Source organism: Jaculus jaculus, chromosome 7, assembly GCF_020740685.1.
Source record: "Jaculus jaculus isolate mJacJac1 chromosome 7, mJacJac1.mat.Y.cur, whole genome shotgun sequence".
NCBI lineage: Eukaryota > Metazoa > Chordata > Mammalia > Rodentia > Dipodidae > Jaculus > Jaculus jaculus.
In genome coordinates, this window is record NC_059108.1 from 156,947,741 (window position 1) to 156,967,658 (window position 19,918).

General features: G+C 57.8%; 1 protein-coding gene across 1 annotated transcript in view; it reads right to left on the minus strand.

Annotated features, from left to right (window-relative positions):
• Positions 1 to 3,054: 3,054 nt before the first annotated feature.
• The window catches only part of Ahnak2 (AHNAK nucleoprotein 2), a 39,730-nt gene continuing 22,866 nt past the window's right edge, over positions 3,055 to 19,918 (minus strand). The window contains exon 8 of the mRNA XM_045154112.1: positions 3,055 to 19,284. Coding sequence (XP_045010047.1) covers positions 3,213 to 19,284 — 16,072 coding nt within the window. The 3' untranslated portion in view covers positions 3,055 to 3,212. The remainder of the gene's footprint in view (positions 19,285 to 19,918) is intronic.

Below are 19,918 nucleotides of genomic sequence, written 5' to 3' on the forward strand. Positions count from 1 at the left end.
GGGGGTGTGACGTCATGCGTGGTCTTTCTGGGATGAGGCAGACAGACTCTAAATGCGCTCCCATGGTATCGGACTCTGCTATTCACACTCTTTGTACTTTCATATTGAGTGTAGCTAAGACTTATGCCTTGTTGTCACACACCTTAGTTACATGATGTGAGAGTATGCATGGTCTGGCTGGGAGGATCATGATTTTGATGAAGATTACTGTGAAGCTGTGAGCTATTCCTGGGGAAGTCCATGTGACATAGCCACCAAGAAGCACAGCCCTACACTCATCCAACCCTACAGCAATTGAACACTGCCAACAGCCTTCCTTCTCCAGTGGATATGGGGATGAGACCCGGCACCTGCCAACACCTGATGGCAGCCCTGTGGGGCCCGGAGCAGAGGACCCAGTTAAGCCACATAGGGACTCCTGGTCCTCACAGGCTAAGAGATCATAAATGTATGCTGCTCTAAGGCATTTAGCTGTGGGGATGTTTACACAGTAAGGACACACACATGGGGAGCAAGGCCCCGAGAGCTTTTGTGCAGCACATGGTTTCTGACCTCTAGCACTAGGGTCCCATTACTGTAGTCGCTGACTCTAGTCAAGAAGGTAGGCCTCGTGGATCCAGGTGGATTCCCTCAGCATTGTCACTGGGAGTGGGCGAGGCAGAGCACCCTGAATGGGGAGTGTGATAGCCCTGCTCAACTGCAGGATGGTGACCCACTGACTCCCTTTCCAGAAGCTTCCATGTCTTGATTTGGATGATCCTCCCAGCCAGCCACAGGAAAGATGTGACTGCCTGTGGAAGAACCACCCAGACTCTCCTCCCAGCCCATTCTCCTGCACACCTCAGCTGTCGCCCTTTTAGGGCAGCCCAAGGAGTGGCAAGCACCTTCCCCCAATCATCCTCCAGGGTGGCTCATGTCACATGCTGTCTTCTCTAGGTCTGACAGAAGCCCCAGTAGTGGCCCCCTGGGAACACTGCAGAAACTTTTGGCCTCACTCTGCCACTACATGCGGACTCACTTCCTATGGGCTGCTGGAAGGCCTCTAGGGCTGTGGTGGTTTGAATATAAAATGTTCCCCATAGCCTCATGTGTTTGAATACTTAATCCCCAGCTGGGGTGCTGTCTACAGCTTTTAGGAGGTGGAGGCTTGCTGGAGGAAGTGTGCTTTGCAGCCCAGCCTGCTTGTTCTTGCTACCTCCTCCCTGTTGCCATGAATAGGTGATGTCAGTTTCTTGCCCCAGCCATGGTTTCCCTACCATGATGAACACTTCCCTTCAAAACTGGAAGCCAAGCCGGGCATGGTGGCGCACACCTTTAATCTCAGCACTCGGGAGGCACAGGTGAGAGGATCGCCATAAGTTCGAGGCCACCCTGAGACTACATAGTGACTTCCAGGCCAACTTGGGCTAGAGCAACACTCTACCTCGAAAAACCAACCAATCAAGCAAACAAACAAAAATAAAAACCTGGAAGCTAGCTAGTGGGGTGTGGTGGCACAGGCCTTTAATTCCAGCACTCATAAAACAGAAGTAGGAGGATCACAGAGAGTTCAAGGCCACTCTGAGACTATATAATGAATTCCAGGTCAGCCTGAGATAGAGTGTGACTCTACCTCAAAAAAAAAAAAAAAAAAAAAAAAAAACAGGGCTGGAGAGATGGCATAGCAGTTAAGTGCTTGCCTGTGAAGTCTAAGGACCCTGGTTCGAGGCTGGATTCCCCAGGACCCACGTTAGCCAGATGCACAAGGGGGCACATGCATCTGGAGTTCGTTTGCAGTGGCTGAAAGCCCTGGCGTGCCCATTCTCTCTCTCGCTCTCTGTGTGCCTCTTTCTCTCTCTGTCACTCTCAAATAAATAAATAAATAATCTTAAAAAAAAAAACAGAAAAAGAAAAGTGGAAGCTGAAATAAACCCTTTCCCTCTATGAGTTGCCTGTGACACGGAGGGGCCTTCTGAGAATGGGCTAAATCACAGCCCATGACTACCCTGTGCCGCATGGTCCATCCTCAGGCTGCTGCCCACCTGGTAAGAGGGGTATGTGTTGGTGTCCCCTGCCACACCATGAACTCAGGTTCTCCTCTTCCTCCTCTCCCTTGTAGCTTCTGACTATGAGTCTGAACAAACACGTGAGAAGTAGCAGCCACTCTATCGTGCTCCTGGTTCTGGTTTCTAGAGCCACACAGTAGAAACAAGGTCTGCAGTGCATGGGAGGCAAGCAAGGGCACGGTGAATGGAGAATCCCTGAACAAAAGACCTCAGCAGCCTGGATTGCTCAGTGCATCACTTCCTTTATTGTCCACTAGGGGCAGCTGATCAGGTGCATTGGTACTGGCTTGTGGCCTGAACAGAAGGGGCTCAGGAGTCATGCACATTGGTGAAACAGCCGGACACTGGCAGGCCAGCAGACACACACCAAGGTCTAATGACAATATCCAAGCATCCTAACCTCAGCCCATAGTTGCCACTCAACACAGAGATAGCCATGGTTACAATCAGCATCTCAAAGCTTGCCATGAACATGACAGGCTACAATGGAGAAAGCTCACAAGTGAGAAGGTAACAGGGTTTCCTGGGACACCATGTACTCAGATAGAAAAACTACATTTGCCAAGAAACAGCAACATCAGGACACAGGTTAAACCATAAACAGCTTCTACCCAGAACTTCAGAAGAGCAATGGTATGTTCCCAGCATAGGGCAGCCTCTTGGAGCTAACTCTCTGACTGCTGACAGAGTTCTCCAGCAGTGCCTTCGAGAGTCTATGATGCTGAATGAATTCTTCAGCCTTCACTGCTTCCAAAGTGTGGAGGGAGCTGGCATGCAGGGGAGCTGTGTGGAGCCACAGTTCTGTTCACTTACACTTTGAAGTCCTTTGTTCTGAAGTTCTGAGGTGGATTCTGTGCATTGCTGGGATGGGGTGCTCACACAGTGCCAGGCCCCATCTTCTGTCTTTTTATTGATTTACTTAGTTTGAGAGAGAGAGGCAGAGAGGGAATGGGTGCGCCAGGGCCTTCAGCCACTGCAAACCAACTCCTGACACATGTACCCCCTGGTGTACATGTATGACATTGCATGCTTGCGTCACTGGTGCATCTGGTTTACTTGGGACCTGGACATTTCAATGAGTTCTTAGGCTTCTCAGGCAAGCTCCTTAATCGCTAAGCTATCTCTGCAGCCCAAGTTGTATCTCTCTTTTGCTGTTGCCTGTGGCCCTCATTTGGCCATGGGTCCAGGCATAGATTTTTCACAAGTGTTTCTCTCCTCCAGCAGGACTAGTTCTGTTCTTACAGAGGATGCCACCATTGCTCTGGAGCCTGGCTCAGCACTTGCCACACCTGGTATGCCTTCCTCCTCTTCTTCCTCTTCAGGGGAGAAGCTCTCTCGGGCATCAAAAAAGGTGACAGTTTCCTCCTGGAGCTTTTGGCTTGCCTGGCTTTCATTGTCTTCACTACTTCTGCCCTTCTCGGTGGGTGAAGAGGAGAACCCTAACTTGGGAAATCGGAACCAGCTTGCCTTCTCCTGTTTCTTGGGCAGCTCAGGGTCTGGTGGAGCCCCAGGCTTCATGTGGACAGGAGTGGATCTCTGGGTGGTGTCTGTGGACTCCACACACGTCTCTTCCACAGAGGAGAACCCAATGCTTGGAAGCCAAGACCACAACAGACCAGACTTCTTACCTTCTGACTTCTCCTTCACAGCCCTGTCTTTTCCCCATGGAGCCCTGACCTCCTGGCTGTCATCAGGAAACTCAAGAATTTCTGCTGGCTCCTCGTCAGAGCCGCTGTCTGCAGGCTGGCAACCAGAAGGCACTTCAACTTCCAGTGTCTGCTGCTGTGACAGGCTGATTCTGGTGGAGATCATCTCAAATGACTCCCCTGCATCTGGCTGGAGAGCTCCAGGGACAGAGTGTACTCCTGAAGCCGCCAGCTTAGGAGCCCCATCAAAATCCTCCTGTTCTGGGGGCTCTGAAGCTATTGTACACACCGTAGCCTGTGCAGGGGGCTCTGGGATTTTCACCTTCAGCAAGGAGAATCCGTAAGAAGGAGTCTGAATCATGGAGGTAGGAATCTCTGATTCACGGACAATATGAGTGGAAAAGGCCTCAGGTGCTGTGGGGTCAACACCCTCTTGTGCTACTGCGCTGCACACGGTGACCTGTCGATTTTCATCCTGAGACCCCTGAATGTGCACTCTAACCTTAGAGACTGAGGATGCTTCCAGGGACTCATCAAGGCCCATAGGCTTCCCACCGGGGTCCCCAGTGCCAGCCTTCAGGAGGCTGGCTCCCCAGAGCCCAAGACTATCCTCACATAAGGTAGTGCCAACATTGGCCTGTGCACACTGCACCTCCCTCACCACAGGGAAGAACACGGCCTCAGAGCTGAGCGAGTGAGGGAAGGAAAATGTGGGCACTTTTAATTTGGGGAATGTGACAGTCAGCACAGCGTCCTCCCAGAACTGACTTGTTCTCACTACGGAGACCTGGGCTGGCATGTTGGTGCAGGAAGCCTTCAGCCTCAGAGGCCCTTCAGGCTGGGCAGGCCAGGTCTCTGCTCCTTCCTCTAACTCAGCAAGGCCATATCCTCTGGACCCACACTGAGGCTGCTCACTCGTTCCTTGTGGAGAAGCCTGGGGTTCTGAAAGTTGTACAGCAGGCATCTCAAGGGGGAGCGAGCCTTCAGCTGGCAGGGCTGTCAATTCAGGGATGGGTAGATACACCCGGGACATACTAACAGTGGGTCTATGCAGCCTTGAGCCTGTGCTATGGAGATCACACTTCACAACATCTGCATATGTTGGGCTCTCTAGGACCCCCAGATTGCCCCTTTCTTCTGGGTGCTGCAGGGAAACCTGAGCCTCCACCTTCAACCCAGGAACATGGGACAGCTGCACACATGCTGCTGAATCCACTTCTGAGGGCACATTGGCAAGTGGCATGTGCATCTCACCTGTTCCCTGTTCCTGAGCCCCATCTCGCTCCTTAGATGAGGAGTGTCTGAATCCAGGAACATGGAACTTGGGCATTTTGAACCAGCGCTCATTAAAGTCTGTTGCCATCTCTTCCACTATGGGAGCCTTCTCTGGGCTTTCCATGGTGCAGGCATTATCTGGTCGTCTACAGGACAGCTTCAAATGGTCTTCCATTGTGGGGGCTGTTTCTTCGCTATAGGGATAATTTCCTGAGACACCTCTCAACTCAGGTCCCTGGCTGTCATGTTTGTGAAGAGGCAGGTCAGCTTTAGACTGAGTCACTTCTCCCCTGGCCAAGGAGGTTCTGAGATGGGGTTTGGCAAAGTGGTTGCTGGGAATGGGGACCTGTGTCAGGTGGAGTCCTGTGAGCTCCACATCTGGGGTGCTTTCAATTGCCTCAGGAATTCTAGCACTGCCATCAGTGTGGGATGGTTGAGGGGCTTGGCAGTCATACCCACCTGTGGCATGCTCATCTCCCACTGGAAGGACAGCCTTCCCCTTGGAAGCATTCAGCTTGGGCAATGAAAGCCGGGGCAGGGAAAAGCTTGGCTTCCTGCTTCTTCCCTTCCCTGCATCCATTTCCGTATGCATCTGCACTTGTGCATCCAACTGGGACTCCCCCGTTCCAGGCTGCATGTCCATCTGGTCAGGAGCCAAGCTCAGACATGGGGTGCAATCCTCCGAATGGCCCGGGAACTCAGGTATGAATTCTGCCTCTTTCCTGGGAGACCAACTCAATGGATGGAGATTGAACCTAGGTAAGTTGAAGGAACTTCCCTTACCTTCCGAGACAGAATTTTCAGATGGGGGTTCGATTGAAGGCCATGTGGAAGACTCATTCACAACAGGAGAAGCAGAAGATTGAGAGTAGGAGGTCTGGGACTCGGGATCTGAGGAAACGTGGGCGGTACCACAGGTTGAACCTGCCAAATTGCTCACAGGAGACAGAATGGGTTCCTGGCTAGTGAAACCTATGTCACAGGAGGAAAAGGATGAAACTGGATCAGAAAATACAAATTTGGGTTTGTGAAATTTAGGAAAAGTAACATGGCCAGGAGAGGAAGGAGAAGGGAAATCAACAGGGATAGCAGAGCCAGAAGTAAAGAGGGATGAAACTTCATCTGCATTGTAGTAAGAAACGGAAGGGTAAAAGATGTCTGAACCGGATTGAAATTGAGAAGCACCAAGAGAGGGAAGAATGACAGCATCATCTGGAAGTTTAAGAATGACAGGGGTGACGTTCAGGTTAAGTGGGGACCCTTTCAAGTCAACCTTCTGCATCTTGAGGCTGGGCGTCTGCACCCTGGGGAGGTGCCCTTTGAGGTCGGTTCGGGCTGCCTGCGCAAGCGGCTCACCTTCAGCCAACGGGCCCTCGGGCAGCTTAATGCCCACATGTCCAGACTTGACCCCCATGTCAGAGGAGAGGTACTCAATGCTGCGGTCAGGGGTCTTCAGTTCACCCGGGGAGGCAGGCAGGGCCACCTCTGCCTCCACCTTGGGCACCGCCACCTCCAGTGATGCCTCCAGGGACTTGCCAGGTGCCGACATGCCAAAGGAGGGCATCTTGAACTTGGACATCTTGAACTTGCTGTCTTTGGCAGCCATGTCCTTGTCTGGCAGGACCACGTCCCCCACCAACTTGGCACCAGGGGCTTGGATGTCTACCTCCGCACAGGGCACAGATACATCCAGGTCGGGGGCGCTCGCCTGGCTCTGGAGGCCCTTCAGCTCTTCCTTGCCACCCTTCAGGTCCACCTGCGGGTCCTCCAGGTCCACTTTGGGCGTCTTGAGACTGGGCATCTGCACACTGGGCAGTTGCCCTTTAAGGCCAACTCTGGCCTCCTGCACGGGCAGCTCACCCTCAGGCAGCTTCATAACCACCTGGCCGGGCTTGACCTTCACGGCAGCAGAGGGGAGCTCAATGCTGAGGTCAGGGGCCTTCAGTTTGCCCGGGGCAACGGGCAGGGCCACCTCTGCCTCCACCTTTGGCACTGATACATCCAGTAAGGCCTCCAGAGACTTGGCAGGTGCAGACCCACTAAAGGAGGGCATCTTGAACTTGGGCACCTTGAACTTGCTGTCTTTGGAGGCCACATCCTTATCTGGCAGGGCCACGTCCCCCTCCAGCTTGGCACTGGGGGCTTGGATGTCCACCTCTGCGCAGGGCACAGACACCTCCAGGTCGGGGGCACTCACCTCGCCCTTGCGGCCCTTCAGCTCTTCCTTGCCACCCTTCAAGTCCAAGTGTGAGCCCTTCAGGTCCACTTTGGGCATCTTGAGGCTGGGCATCTGCACACTGGGCAGCTGCCCTTTGTGGCCAGCTCTGGCCTCCTGGGTGGACAGCTCACCCTTGGGAAGCTTCACGCCCATCTGGCCAGTCTTGACCTTCATGTCGGCAGAGGGGAGCTCAATGCTAAGGTCAGGGGCCTTCAGTTCACCCGGGTCTATGGGCAGGGCCACCCCTGCCTCCACCTTGGGCGTCTCCACCTCCAGCGATGCGTCCAGGGTCTTGCCAGGTGCCGACACGCCAAAGGAGGACATCTTGAACTTGGGCATCTTGAACTTGCTGTCTTTGGCAGCCACGTCCCCCACCAACTTGGCACCAGGGGCTTGGATGTCCTCCTCCGCACAGGGCACACACACCTCTAGGTCGGGGGCGCTCACCTGGCTCTGGGGGCCCTTCAGCTCTTCCTTGCCACCCTTCAGGTCCACCTGCAGGCCCTTCAGGTCCAATTTGGGCATCTTGAGGCTGGGCATCTGCACACTGGGTAGGTGCCCTTTGAGGCCGGCTCTGGGCTCCTGTGCATGCAACTTGCCCTCGGGCAGCTTCATAACCACCTGGCCGGGCTTGACCTTCACGGCAGCAGAGGGGAGCTCAATGCTGAGGTCAGGGGCCTTCAGTTCACCCGGGGCAACGGGCAGGGCCACCTCTGCCTCCACCTTCGGCACTGACACATCCAGTGAGGCCTCCAGAGACTTGCCAGGTGCAGACCCACCAAAGGAGGGCATCTTGAACTTGGGCACCTTGAACTTGCTGTCTTTGGAAGCCACATCCTTATCTGGCAGTGCCACATCTCCCTCCAGCTTGGCACTGGGGGCTTGGATGTCCACCTCTGCGCAGGGCACAGACACCTCCAGGTCAGGGGCACTCACCTCGCCCTTGTGGCCCTTCAGCTCTTCCTTGCCACCCTTCAAGTCCACGTGTGGGCCCTTCAGGTCCACTTTGGGCATCTTAAGGCTGGGCATCTGCACACTGGGCAGCTGCCCTTTGTGGCCGGCTCTGGCCTTCTGGGTGGACAGCTCACCCTTGGGAAGCTTCACGCCCATCTGGCTAGTCTTGACCTTCATGTCGGCAGAGGGGAGCTCAATGCTAAGGTCAGGGGCCTTCAGTTCGCCCGGGTCTATGGGCAGGGCCACCCCTGCCTCCACCTTGGGCGTCTCCACCTCCAGCGATGTGTCGAGGGTCTTGACAGGTGCCGACACGCCAAAGGAGGGCATCTTGAACTTGGGCATCTTGAACTTGCTGTCTTTGGCGGCCACGTCCTTGTCTGGCAGGACCAAGTCCCCCACCAACTTGGCACCAGGGGCTTGGATGTCCTCCTCCACACAGGGCACACACACCTCTAGGTCGGGGGCGCTCACCTGGCTCTGGAGGCCCTTCAGCTCTTCCTTGCCACCCTTCAGGTCCACCTGCGGGCCCTTCAGATCCACTTTGGGCATCTTGAGGCTGGGCATCTGCACACTGGGTAGGTGCCCTTTGAGGCCGGCTCTGGGCTCCTGTGCATGCAACTTGCCCTCAGGCAGCTTCATAACCACCTGGCCGGGCTTGACCTTCACAGCAGCAGAGGGGAGCTCAATGCTGAGGTCAGGGGCCTTCAGTTCGCCCGGGGCAACGGGCAGGGCCACCTCTGCCTCCACCTTCAGCACTGACACATCCAGTGAGGCCTCCAGAGACTTGCCAGGTGCAGACCCACCAAAGGAGGGCATCTTGAACTTGGGAATCTTGAACTTGCTGTCTTTGGAAGCCACATTCTTATCTGGCATGGCCACGTCCCCCTCCAGCTTGGCACTGGGGGCTTGGATGTCCACCTCTGCGCAGGGCACAGACACCTCCAGGTCGGGGGCACTCACCTCGCCCTTGCGGCCCTTCAGCTCTTCCTTGCCACCCTTCAAGTCCAAGTGTGGGCCCTTCAGGTCCACTTTGGGCATCTTGAGGCTGGGCATCTGCACACTGGGCAGCTGCCCTTTGTGGCCAGCTCTGGCCTCCTGGGTGGGCAGCTCACCCTTGGGAAGCTTCACGCCCACCTGGCTAGTCTTGACCTTCATGTCGGCAGAGGGGAGCTTAATGCTAAGGTCAGGGGTCTTCAGCTCGCCCGGATCCATGGGCAGGGCCACCCCTGCCTCCACCTTGGGCGTCTCCACCTCCAGCGATGCATCCAGGGTCTTGCCAGGTGCCGACACGCCAAAGGAGGGCATCTTGAACTTGGGCATCTTGAACTTGCTGTCTTTGGCGGCCACGTCCTTGTCTGGCAGGACCAAGTCCCCCACCAACTTGGCACCAGGGGCTTGGATGTCCTCCTCCACACAGGGCACACACACCTCTAGGTCGGGGGCGCTCACCTGGCTCTGGGGGCCCTTCAGCTCTTCCTTGCCACCCTTCAGGTCCACCTGCGGGCCCTTCAGATCCACTTTGGGCATCTTGAGGCTGGGCATCTGCACACTGGGCAGGTGCCCTTTGTGGTCGGCTCTGAGTTCCTGTGCATGCAACTTGCCCTCGGGCAGCTTCATAACCACCTGGCCAGGCTTGACCTTCACAGCAGCAGAGGGGAGCTCAATGCTGAGGTCAGGAGCCTTCAGTTCACCCAGGGCAACGGGCAGGGACACCTCTGCCTCCACCTTTGGCACTGACACATCCAGTGAGGCCTCCAGAGATTTACCAGGTGCTGACCCACCGAAGGAGGGTATCTTGAACTTGGGCACCTTGAACTTGCTGTCTTTGGAAGCCACATCCTTATCTGGCAGGGCCAAGTCCCCCTCCAGCTTGGCACTGGGGGCTTGGATGTCCACCTCTGCACAGGGCACAGACACCTCCAAGTCGGGGGCACTCACCTCGCCCTTGCGGCCCTTCAATTCCTCCTTGGCACCCTTCAAGTCCACATGTGTGCCCTTCAGGTCCACTTTTGGCATCTTGAGGCTGGGCATCTGCACCCTGGGCAGGTGCCCTTTGAGGCTGGGTACGGCCACCTGCACAGGCAGCTGAGCCTCAGGAAGTGGCTCCTCAGGGAGCTTCATGCCCACCTGGCCAGCCTTGACCTCCACATCGGTGGAGGGGAGCTCAATGCTGAGATCAGGGGTCTTCAGTTCGCCTGGGACAGTGGGCAGGGCCACCTCTTCATCTACCTTGGGAGCCACCACCTCCAGGGACTTTACAGTTGTGGACACGCTGAAGGAGGGCATCTTGAACTTGGGCATCTTGAACTTGCTGTCTTTGGAGTCCACATCCTTGTCTGGCAGGGCCACATCCCCCTCCAGCTTGGCACCAGGGGCTTGGATGTCCACCTCTGCACAGGGAACAGACACCTCCAGGTCGGGGGCGTTCACTTTGCCCTGGGGGCTCTTCAGCTCTGCCTTGCCACACTTCAGGTCCACCTGCGGGCCCTTCAGATCCACTTTGGGCATCTTGAGGCTGGGCATCTGCACCTTGGGAAGGAGCCCTTTGAGGCCAGCTCTGGCCGTCTGTGTGGGCATGTCACCCTCAGGCAACGGAACCTCAGGCAGCTTCACACCCACCTGGCCAGCCTTGACACCCATGTCAGCAGAGAGGAGCTCAATGCTAAGGTCAGGGGCCTTCAGTTCACCCAGAGCTATGGGTAGGGCCACCTCTGCTTCCACCTTGGGCATCACCACCTCCAGTGAGGCCTCCAGGGACTTGACAGGTGCTGACGTGCCGAAGGAGGGCATCTTGAACTTGGGCATCTTGAACTTGCTGTCTTTGGCAGTCACGTCCTTGTCTGGCAGGGCCACGTCCCCCTCCAGCTTGGCATCAGGGGCTTGGATGTCTACCTCTGCGCAGGGCACAGACACCTCCAGGTCGGGGGCATTCACTTCGCCCTGGGGGCCCTTCAGCTCTGCCTTGCCACCCTTCAGGTCCACCTGCGGGCCCTTTAGATCCACTTTGGGCATCTTAAGGCTGGGCTTCTGCACACTGGGCAGGTGCCCTTTGTGGCCGTTTCTGGCCTCCTGCGTGGGCAGCTTGCCCTTGGGTAGCTTCACGTCCACTTGGCCAGCCTTGACCTTCATGTCGGTGGAGGGGAGCTCAATGCTGAGGTCAGGGGCCTTCATTTCACCTGGAGCAGCCTCCTCAACATTGGGCACCATCACCTCCAGCGAGGCCTCCAGGGACTTGACAGGTGCTGACATGCCAAAGGAGGGCATCTTGATCTTGGGCATCTTGAACTTGCTGTCTTTGGCGGCCACGTCCTTGTCTGGCAGGGCCACGTCCCCCTCGAGCTTGGCACCAGGGGCTTGGATGTCCACCACCACGCAGGGCACAGACACCTCCAGGTTGGGGGCACTCACCTGGTGTTGGGGGCCCTTCAGCTCCGCCTTGCCACCCTTCAGGTCCACGTGCGAGCCCTTCAGGTCCACTTTAGGTATCTTGAAGCTGGGAGTCTGCACCCTGGGCATGTGCCCTTTGACACTGGCTCTGGCAGGCTGCGAGGGCAGCTCACGCTTGGGCGCCAAACCCTCAGGCAGTTTCATGCCCACTTGGCCAGCCTTGACTTCCACGTCAGTGGAGGGGCGCTCAATGCTGAGATCAGGGGTCTTCAGTTCGCCTGCGACGGTGGGCAAGGCCACCTCTGAATCTATATTGGGCGCTGCCACCTCCAGCGAGGCCTCCAGGGACTTGCCAGGTGCCAACACACCAAAGGAGGGCATCTTGAACTTGGGCATCTTGAACTTGCTGTCTTTGGTGACCACGTCCTTGTCTGGCAGGGCCATGTCCCCCTCCAGCTTGGCACTGGGGGCTTGGATGTCCACCTCCGCACAGGGCACAGGCACCTCAAGGTTGGGGGCACTCACCTCGCCCTTGCGGACTTTCAGCTCCTCCTTGGCACCCTTCAAGTCCACATGTGGGCCCTTCAGGTCCACTTTGGGCATCTTGAGGCTCCGCATCTGCACCCTGGGCAGGTGCCCTTTGAAGCTGGATATGGCCGCCCGCATGGGCAGCTCAGCCTCGGGAAGCGGCTCCTCAGGGAGTTTCATGCCCACCTGGCCGGCTTTGACCTCCACATCGGTGGAGGGGAGCTCAATGCTGAGATCAGGGGTCTTCAGTTCACCCAGGGCTATGGGCAGGGCCACCTCTGCATCTACCTTGGGCGTCGCCACCTCCAACGAGGCCTCCAGGGACTTTACAGTTGCGGACATGCCAAAGGAGGGCATCTCGAACTTGCTGTCTATGGTGGCCACGTCCTTCTCTGGCAGGGCCACATCCCTCTCCAGCTTGCCACCTGGGGTTTGGATGTCCCCCTCCGCACAAGGCACAGACACCTCCAGATCCAGGGTGCTCACCTTACCCCTGGGGCCCTTCAGCTCCACCTTGTCACCCTTCAGGCACACCTGCGGCCCCTTCAGGTCCACTTTGGGCATTTGCACACTGGGCAGGTGCCCTTTGTGGCTGGCTCTGGCCTCCTGTCCAGGCAGCTTGCACTCGGGCAGTTTCACGCCCACATGGCCTGGCTTGACCTTCATGTCAGAGGAGGAGAGCTCAATACTGAGGTCAGGGGCCTTCAGTTCGCCAGGGGTGGTGGGCAGTTCCACCTCCGCCTCCACTTTGGGAGCCACCACCTCCAGTGAGGCCTCCAGGGACTTTCCAGTTGAGGACATGTTGAAGGAGGGCATCTTGAACTTGGGCATCTTGAACTTGCTGTCTTTGGTGGCCACATCCTTGTCTGGCAGGGCCATGTCCCCCTCCAGCTTGGCACTGGGGGCTTGGATGTCCACCTCCGCACAGGGCACAGACATCTCCTGGTCAGGGGCACTCAAATCGCCCTTGCGGCCCTTCAGCTCCTCCTTGGCACCCTTCAAGTCCACGTGTGGGCCCTTCCGGTCCACTTTGGGCATTTTGAGGCTCGGCATCTGCACCCTGGGCAGGTGCCCTTGGAGGCTGGATACGGCCGCCTGCACGGGCAGCTTGGCCTCGGGAAGCGGCTCCTCAGGGAGCTTCACACCCACCTGGCCAGCTTTGACCTCCACATCAGTGGAGGGGAGCTCAATGCTGAGATCAGGTGTCTTCAGTTCACCTGGGACAGCGGGCAGGTCCACTTCTGCCTCCACCTTGGGCGTCGCTACCTCCAGTGAGGCCTCCAGGAACTTTACAGTTGTGGACACGCCAAAGGAGGGCATCTTGAACCTGGGCATCTTGAACTTGCTGTCTTTGGAGGCCACATCCTTGTCTGGCAGGGCCAAGTCCCCCATCAGCTTGGCACCAGGGGCCTGAATGTCTACCTCCGTGCCAGGCACAGACACCTCTAGGTCGGGGGCGCTCAGCTCACCCCGGGTACCTTTCAGCTCCGCCTTGGGTCCCTTCAGGTCCACTTTGGGCATCTTGAAGCTGGGCATCTGCAAACTGGGCAGGTGCCCTTTGAGGCCAGCTCTGGCCTCCTGCGCAGGCAGCTTGCCCTCGGGCAGCTTCATGCCCACAAGGCCGGCCTTGGCTTTGACGCCCATGGAGGAGAGCTCAATGCTGAGGTCAGGGGCCTTCAGTTCACTGGTTGTATCTGGCCGGGCCATGTCTGCCTCCACCTTGGGTGCTGCCACATCCAGCGAGGCCTCTAGGGACTTGCCAAGTGCAGACACACCAAAGGAGGGCATCTTGAATTTGCTGTCTTTGGCGGCCACATCCTTGTCTGGCAGGGCCATGTCCCCCTCCAGCTTGGCACCGGGGGCTTGGATGTCCTCCTCCGCACAGGGCACAGACACCTCCAGGTCCAGGGCACTCAGCTCACTCCGGGGCCCCTTCAACTCCGCCTCGCTGCCCTTCAGGTCCACCTGCGGGCCCTTCAGGTCCACTTTGGGCATCTTGAGGCTGGGCATCTGCACCCTTGGCAGGTGTCCTTTGAGGTTGGCTCCAGCCTCCAGCATGGGCAGCTCGCCCATGGGCAGTGGCTCCTCCAGGAGCTCCATGACCAATTGGCCGGCCTTGACTTCCACGTCAGTGGAGGGGAGCTCAATGCTGAAGTCAGGGATCTTCTGTTCACCTGGGGCAGTGGGCAATGCCACCTCTGCCTCCAGTTTTGGACCCGCCACCTCCAGCGAGTCCTCCAGGGACTTGCCAGGTGCTGACAACCCAAAGGAGGGCATCTTGAACTTGCTGTCCTTGGTGTCCACAACCTTGTCTGGCAGGGCCAAGTCCCCCTTCAGCTTGGCACTGGGGGCCTGGATGTCCACCTCCGTGCCGGGCACAGACACCTCCAGGTCGAGGGTGCTCAGCTCACCCCAGGTGCCTTTCAGCTCCACCTTGGGTCCCTTCAGGTCCACTTTGGACATCTTGAGGCTGGGCATCTGCAAACTGGGCAGGTGCCCTTTGAGGCCAGCTCTGGCCTCCTGCGCAGGCAGCTTCACACCCACCTGGCTGGCCTTGACCTCGACGTCCATGGAGGGGAGCTCAATGCTGAGGTCAGGGGTCTTCAGTTCACCTGGGGCAGTGGGCAGTGCCATCTCTGCCTTCACTTTGGGTGCCGCCACCTCCAGTGAGTCCTCCAGGGACTTTCCAGGTGGCAACACGTCGAAGGAGGGCATCTTGAACTCGGGCTTCTTGAACTTGCTGTCCTTGGCGGCCACGTCCTTTTCTGCCAGGGCCACATCCCCCTCCAGCTTGGCACCGGGGGCCTGGATTCCCACCTCCGTGCAGGGCACAGACACCTTCAGGTCAGGGACACTCAGCTTGCCCCGGGGACCATTCAGGTCTGCCTTGGCGCCTTTCAGGTCCAACTGTGGGCCCTTCAGGTCCACTTTGGGCATCTTAAGGCTGGGCATCTGCACCCTGGGCAGGGGCCCTTTGAGCCCAACTCCGGCTGCCTGTATGGGCAGCTCGCCCATGGGCAGCAGCTCCTCCGGGAGCTTCACGCCCACCTGGCCAGCCTTGACCTCCACGTCTGTGGAGGGGAGTTCAATGCTGAGGTCAGGGGTCTTCAGTTCACCTGGGGCTGCCGGCAGTGCCACCTCTGCCTCTAACTTGGGTGCCCACACCTCCAGTGAGGCCTCCAGGGACTTTCCAGGTGCCGACACGCCAAAGGAGGGCATCTTGAACTTAGGCATCTTGAACTTGCTGTCTTTGGAGGCCACATCCTTGTCTGGCAAGGACATGTCTTCCTCCAGCTTGGCACCAGGGTTTTGGATGTCCACCTTTGAGCAGGGCATAGACACCTCCAGGTCAGGAAAGCTCACCTTGCCCTGGGGGCCCTTCAGGTCCACCTGTGGGCCCTGAAGGTCCACTTTGGGCATCTTGAGGCTGGGCATCTGCAAACTGGGCAGGTGCTCTTTGAGGCCAGCTCCAGCCTTCTGCACAGGCAGCTTGCCCATGGGCAGTGGCTCCTCTGGGAGCTTCATGACCAACTGGCCAGCCTTGACCTCCACATCAGCAGAGGGGAGCTCAATACTGAGGTCAGGGGTCTTCAGTTTGCCTGGGGCAGCGGGCTGGGCCACCTCTGCCTCCACTTTGGGCGCCACCCCCTCCAGAGATGCCTCCAGGGACTTTCCAGGTGCGGACACTTCGAAGGTGGGCATCTTGAACTTGGGCATCTTGAATTTGCTCTCTTTGACAGTCACATCCTTATCTGAGAAGGCCACGTCCCCCTCCAGCTTGGCACTGGGAGCCTGAATGTCCACCTCCGCGCCAACCACAGACATCTCCAGGTCAGGGACGCTCATCTCACCCTGGGGCCCCTTCAGCTCCACCTTGCTGCCCTTCAGGTCCACCTGTGGACCCTTCAGGTCCACTTTGGGCATCTTGAGGCTGGGCACTTGCACCCTGGGCAGGTGTCCTTTGAGGCTGGATATGGCCACCTCCACAGGCAGCTGAGCCTCGGGAAGTGGCTCCTCAGGGAGCTTCATGCCCACCTGGCCAGCCTTGACCTCCACCTCAGCAGAGGGGAGCTCAATGCTGAGGTCAGGGGTCTTCAATTCGCCTGTGGCGGCGGGAAGTGCCACCTCCACCTTGGGTGCCCCCACCTCTAGTGAGGCCTCTAGGGACTTGCCAGGGGCCAACATGCCGAAGGAGGGCATCTTGAACTTGGGCATCTTGAACTTGCTGTCTTTAGAGTCCACATCCTTGTCTGGCAGTGCCTTGTCCCCCTCCAGCTTGGCACTGGGGGCTTGGATGTCCACCTCTGCACAGGGCACAGACACCTCCAGGTCTGGGAAGCTCATCTTGCCCTGGGGGCCCTTCAGGTCCACCTTGCTTTCCTTCAGGTGCACCTGTGGGCCCTTCAGGTCCACTTTGGGCATCTTGAGGCTGGGCATCTGCAAAGTGTGTAGGTGCCCTGTGAGTTCGACTCCAGCCTCCTGCATGGGCAGCTCGCCCTCGGGCAGTTTCATGCCCACATGCCCAGCCTTGACCTTCACGTCTGCGGATGGGAGCTCAATGCTGAGGTCAGGGGTCTTCAGTTTGCCTGTGGCGGCGGGCAGTGCCACCTCCGCCTCCACCTTGGGTGCCCCCACCTCCAGTAAGGTCTCCAGGGACTTGCTAGGGGCCAACACACTGAAGGAGGGCACCTTGTACTTGGGCATCTTGAACTTGCTATCTTTGGCATCCACGTCCTTGTCTGACAGTGCCACGTCCCCCTCCAGCTTGGCACTGGGGGCTTGGATGTCCACCTCTGCACAGGGCACAGACACCTCCAGGTCTGGGAAGCTTATCTTGCTCCGGGGGCCCTTCAGGTCCACCTTGCTTTCCTTCAGGTCCACCTGTGGGCCCTTCAGGTCCACTTTGGGCATCTTGAGGCTGGGCATCTGCAAAGTGTGTAGGTGCCCTGTGAGGTCGAATCCGGCCTCCTGCGCGGGCGGCTCACCCTTAGGCAGCTTCATGCCCACATGCCCAGCTTTGACCTTCACATCCGTGGAGGGGAGCTCAATACTGAGGTCAGGTGCCTTCATTTTGCCTTGGGCAGCAGGCAGGGCCTCATCTGCTTCAACCTTGGGCATCGCCATCTCCAGCGAGGCCTCCAGGGACTTGCCAGGTACCGACACACCAAAGGAGGGCATCTTGAACTTGCTGTCTTTATTGGCCATGTCCTTGTCTGGCAGAGCCATGTCCCCCTCCAACTTGGCACTGGGGGCCTGTATGTCCACCTCCACACCAAGCACAGACACCTCTATGTCAGGGGCCCCCAGCTCATCTCGGGGACCCTTTAGGTCTGCCCTGGCATCCTCCTGGTCCATGTGCAGACCCTTCAGGTCCACTTTAGGCATCTTGAGGCTGGGCATCTGCACCCTGGGCAGGTGCCCTTTGAGACTGGCTCTGGCAACCTGCGTGGGCAGCTTGCCCTCAGCCAGAGGGCTCTCTGGCATCTTCACGCCCACCTGGCTGTCCTTGATCTCCACGTCAGCAGAGGGGAGCTCAATGCTGAGTTCAGGGGTCTTCAGTTCACCTTGGGTGGCAGGCAGGGCAACATCCACATCTACTTTGGGTGTTGCCTCCTCCAGCGAGGCCTCCAGGGACTTACCATGTGTAGACATGCCAAAGGAGGGTATCTTGAACTTGGTCATCTTGAACTTGCTATCTTTGGCATCCACATCCTTGTCTGGCAGGGCCACATCCCCCTCCAGCTTGGCACCAGGGGCTTGGATGTCCACCTCCACACAGGGCACAGACACCTCCAGGTTGGGGAAGTTCACCTTGCCCTGGGGGCCCTTAGACTCCTCCATGGCTTCCTTCATGTCCACCTGCGGGCCCTTCAGGTCCACTTTGGGCATCTTGACGCTGGGCATCTGCACCTTGGCCAGGTGCCCTTTGAGGCCAGCTCTGGCAACCTGCGCAGGCAGCTCACCCATAGACAGGGGCTCCTCAGGAAGCTTCATGCCCACCTGGCTGGCCTTGACCTGCACGTCAGCTGAGGGAAGCTCAATTCTGAGGTCAGGGGTCTTCAGCTCGCCTGGGAAGGCGGACAGGGCCACCTCTATGTTTACCTTGGGCATTGCCACCTCCATCGAAGTCTCCAGGGACTTGCCAGGTGCAAACATGCCAAAGGATGGCATCTTGATCTTGGGCATCTTGAACTTGCTGTGTTTGTTGGCCACATCCTTGTCTAGCAGAGCCATGTCCCCCTCCTGCTTGGCACTGGGGGCTTGGATGTCCACCTCCGCGCACGGCACAGACACCTCCAGATTGGGTGTGCTCACCTCGCTCTGGGGGTTCTTCAGCTCCTCCTTGGTGCCCTTCAGGTCCTCTTTAGGCATCATGAGGCCGGGCATCTGTACCCTGGGCAGGTGCCGTTTGAGAATGGCTCCGGCGGCCTGTTCGGGCAGCTCGCCCTCAGGCAGCTTCACACCCACCTGACTGGCCTTGACCTTCATGTCAGCGTAGGGGAGCTCAGTGCTGAGGTCAGGGGCCTTCAGTTCGCCAGGAGTGGTGGACAGGGCCACCTCCTCCTCCACCTTGGGCGCCACCACCTCCAGTGAGGCCTCCAGGAACTTTCCAGTTGCAGACACACCGAAGGAGGGCATCTTGAACTTGGGCATCTTAAACTTGCTGTTGGGGGCCACGTCCTTGTCTGGCAGGGCCATGTCCCTCTCCAGCTTGGCACAGGGGGCTTGGATCACCTCTGTGCATGGCACAGACACCTGCAGGTCAGGGGTGCTCACCTCGCCCCCGGGGCCTTTCAGGTCCATCATGCTGCTCTTCAGGTCCACCTGCGGGCCCTTCAGGTCCACTTTGGGCATCTTGAGGCTGGGCATCTGCACACTGGGCATGTGCCCTTTGAGGCTGGCTCCAGCCTCCTGCATGGGCAGCTCGCCCTCAGGCAGCTTCACGCCCACATGGCCAGCCTTGACCTTCACATCAGCGGAGGGGAGCTCAATGCTGAGGTCAGGGGCCTTCAGTTCACCGGTTGTCTTTGGCCGGGCCACCTCTGCCTCCACCTTGGGTGCTGCCACATCCAGCGAGGCCTCCAGGGACTTTCCAGGTGCAGACACACCAAAGGAGGGCATCTTGAACTTGGGCATCTTGAACTTGCTGTCTTTCGAGGCCACGTCCTTGTCTGGCAGGGTCATGTCCCCCTCCATCTTGGCACTGGGGGCTTGGATGTCCACTTCCACACAAAGCACAGACACCTCCAGGTCTGAGGCACTCAGCTCATCCTGGAGGCCCTTCAGCTCCACCTTCGTGCCCTTCATGTCCATCCGTGGGCCCTCTGGGTCCACTTTGGGCATCTTGAGGCTGGGCATCTGCACCCTGGGCAGGTGCCCTTTGAGGCTGGCTCCGGCCACCTGCATGGGCAGCTCGCCCTCAGGCAGCTTCATGCCCTCCTGGCCGGCCTTGACCTCCACCTTGGCCAAGGGGAGCTCAATGCTGAGGTCAGGGGTCTTTGGTTGGCCCTTGGCTGTAGGCAGTGCCACCACCGCTTCCATGTTCTTCGCATCCTCTTTTCTTGGGCTTTCTTTTTCCCCAAGTTCGTCTGTTTTTCTCAAATCCTTGTCTGGACTCCTTTTGTCTTCCTGTTTTTTCTTTGCTTTTATGACTTCTTCTCCTCTCTCATATTTGTCTTCAGCTGCTCTCCAGGTTGTCAATGCTTCTGGCTGTTTTCCCCTTCTTGCACTTATGTCCTTAGTTGGGGACCACCTAAATGATGACATTTTGTTCATTACCCGTTTTATGTTTATGCTTTTTCTCTGTCTGTTCTGCTCTTCCTCCTTCTTGTCCTCTTCGCCCTTTACTTCTTGCATGCTGTGGA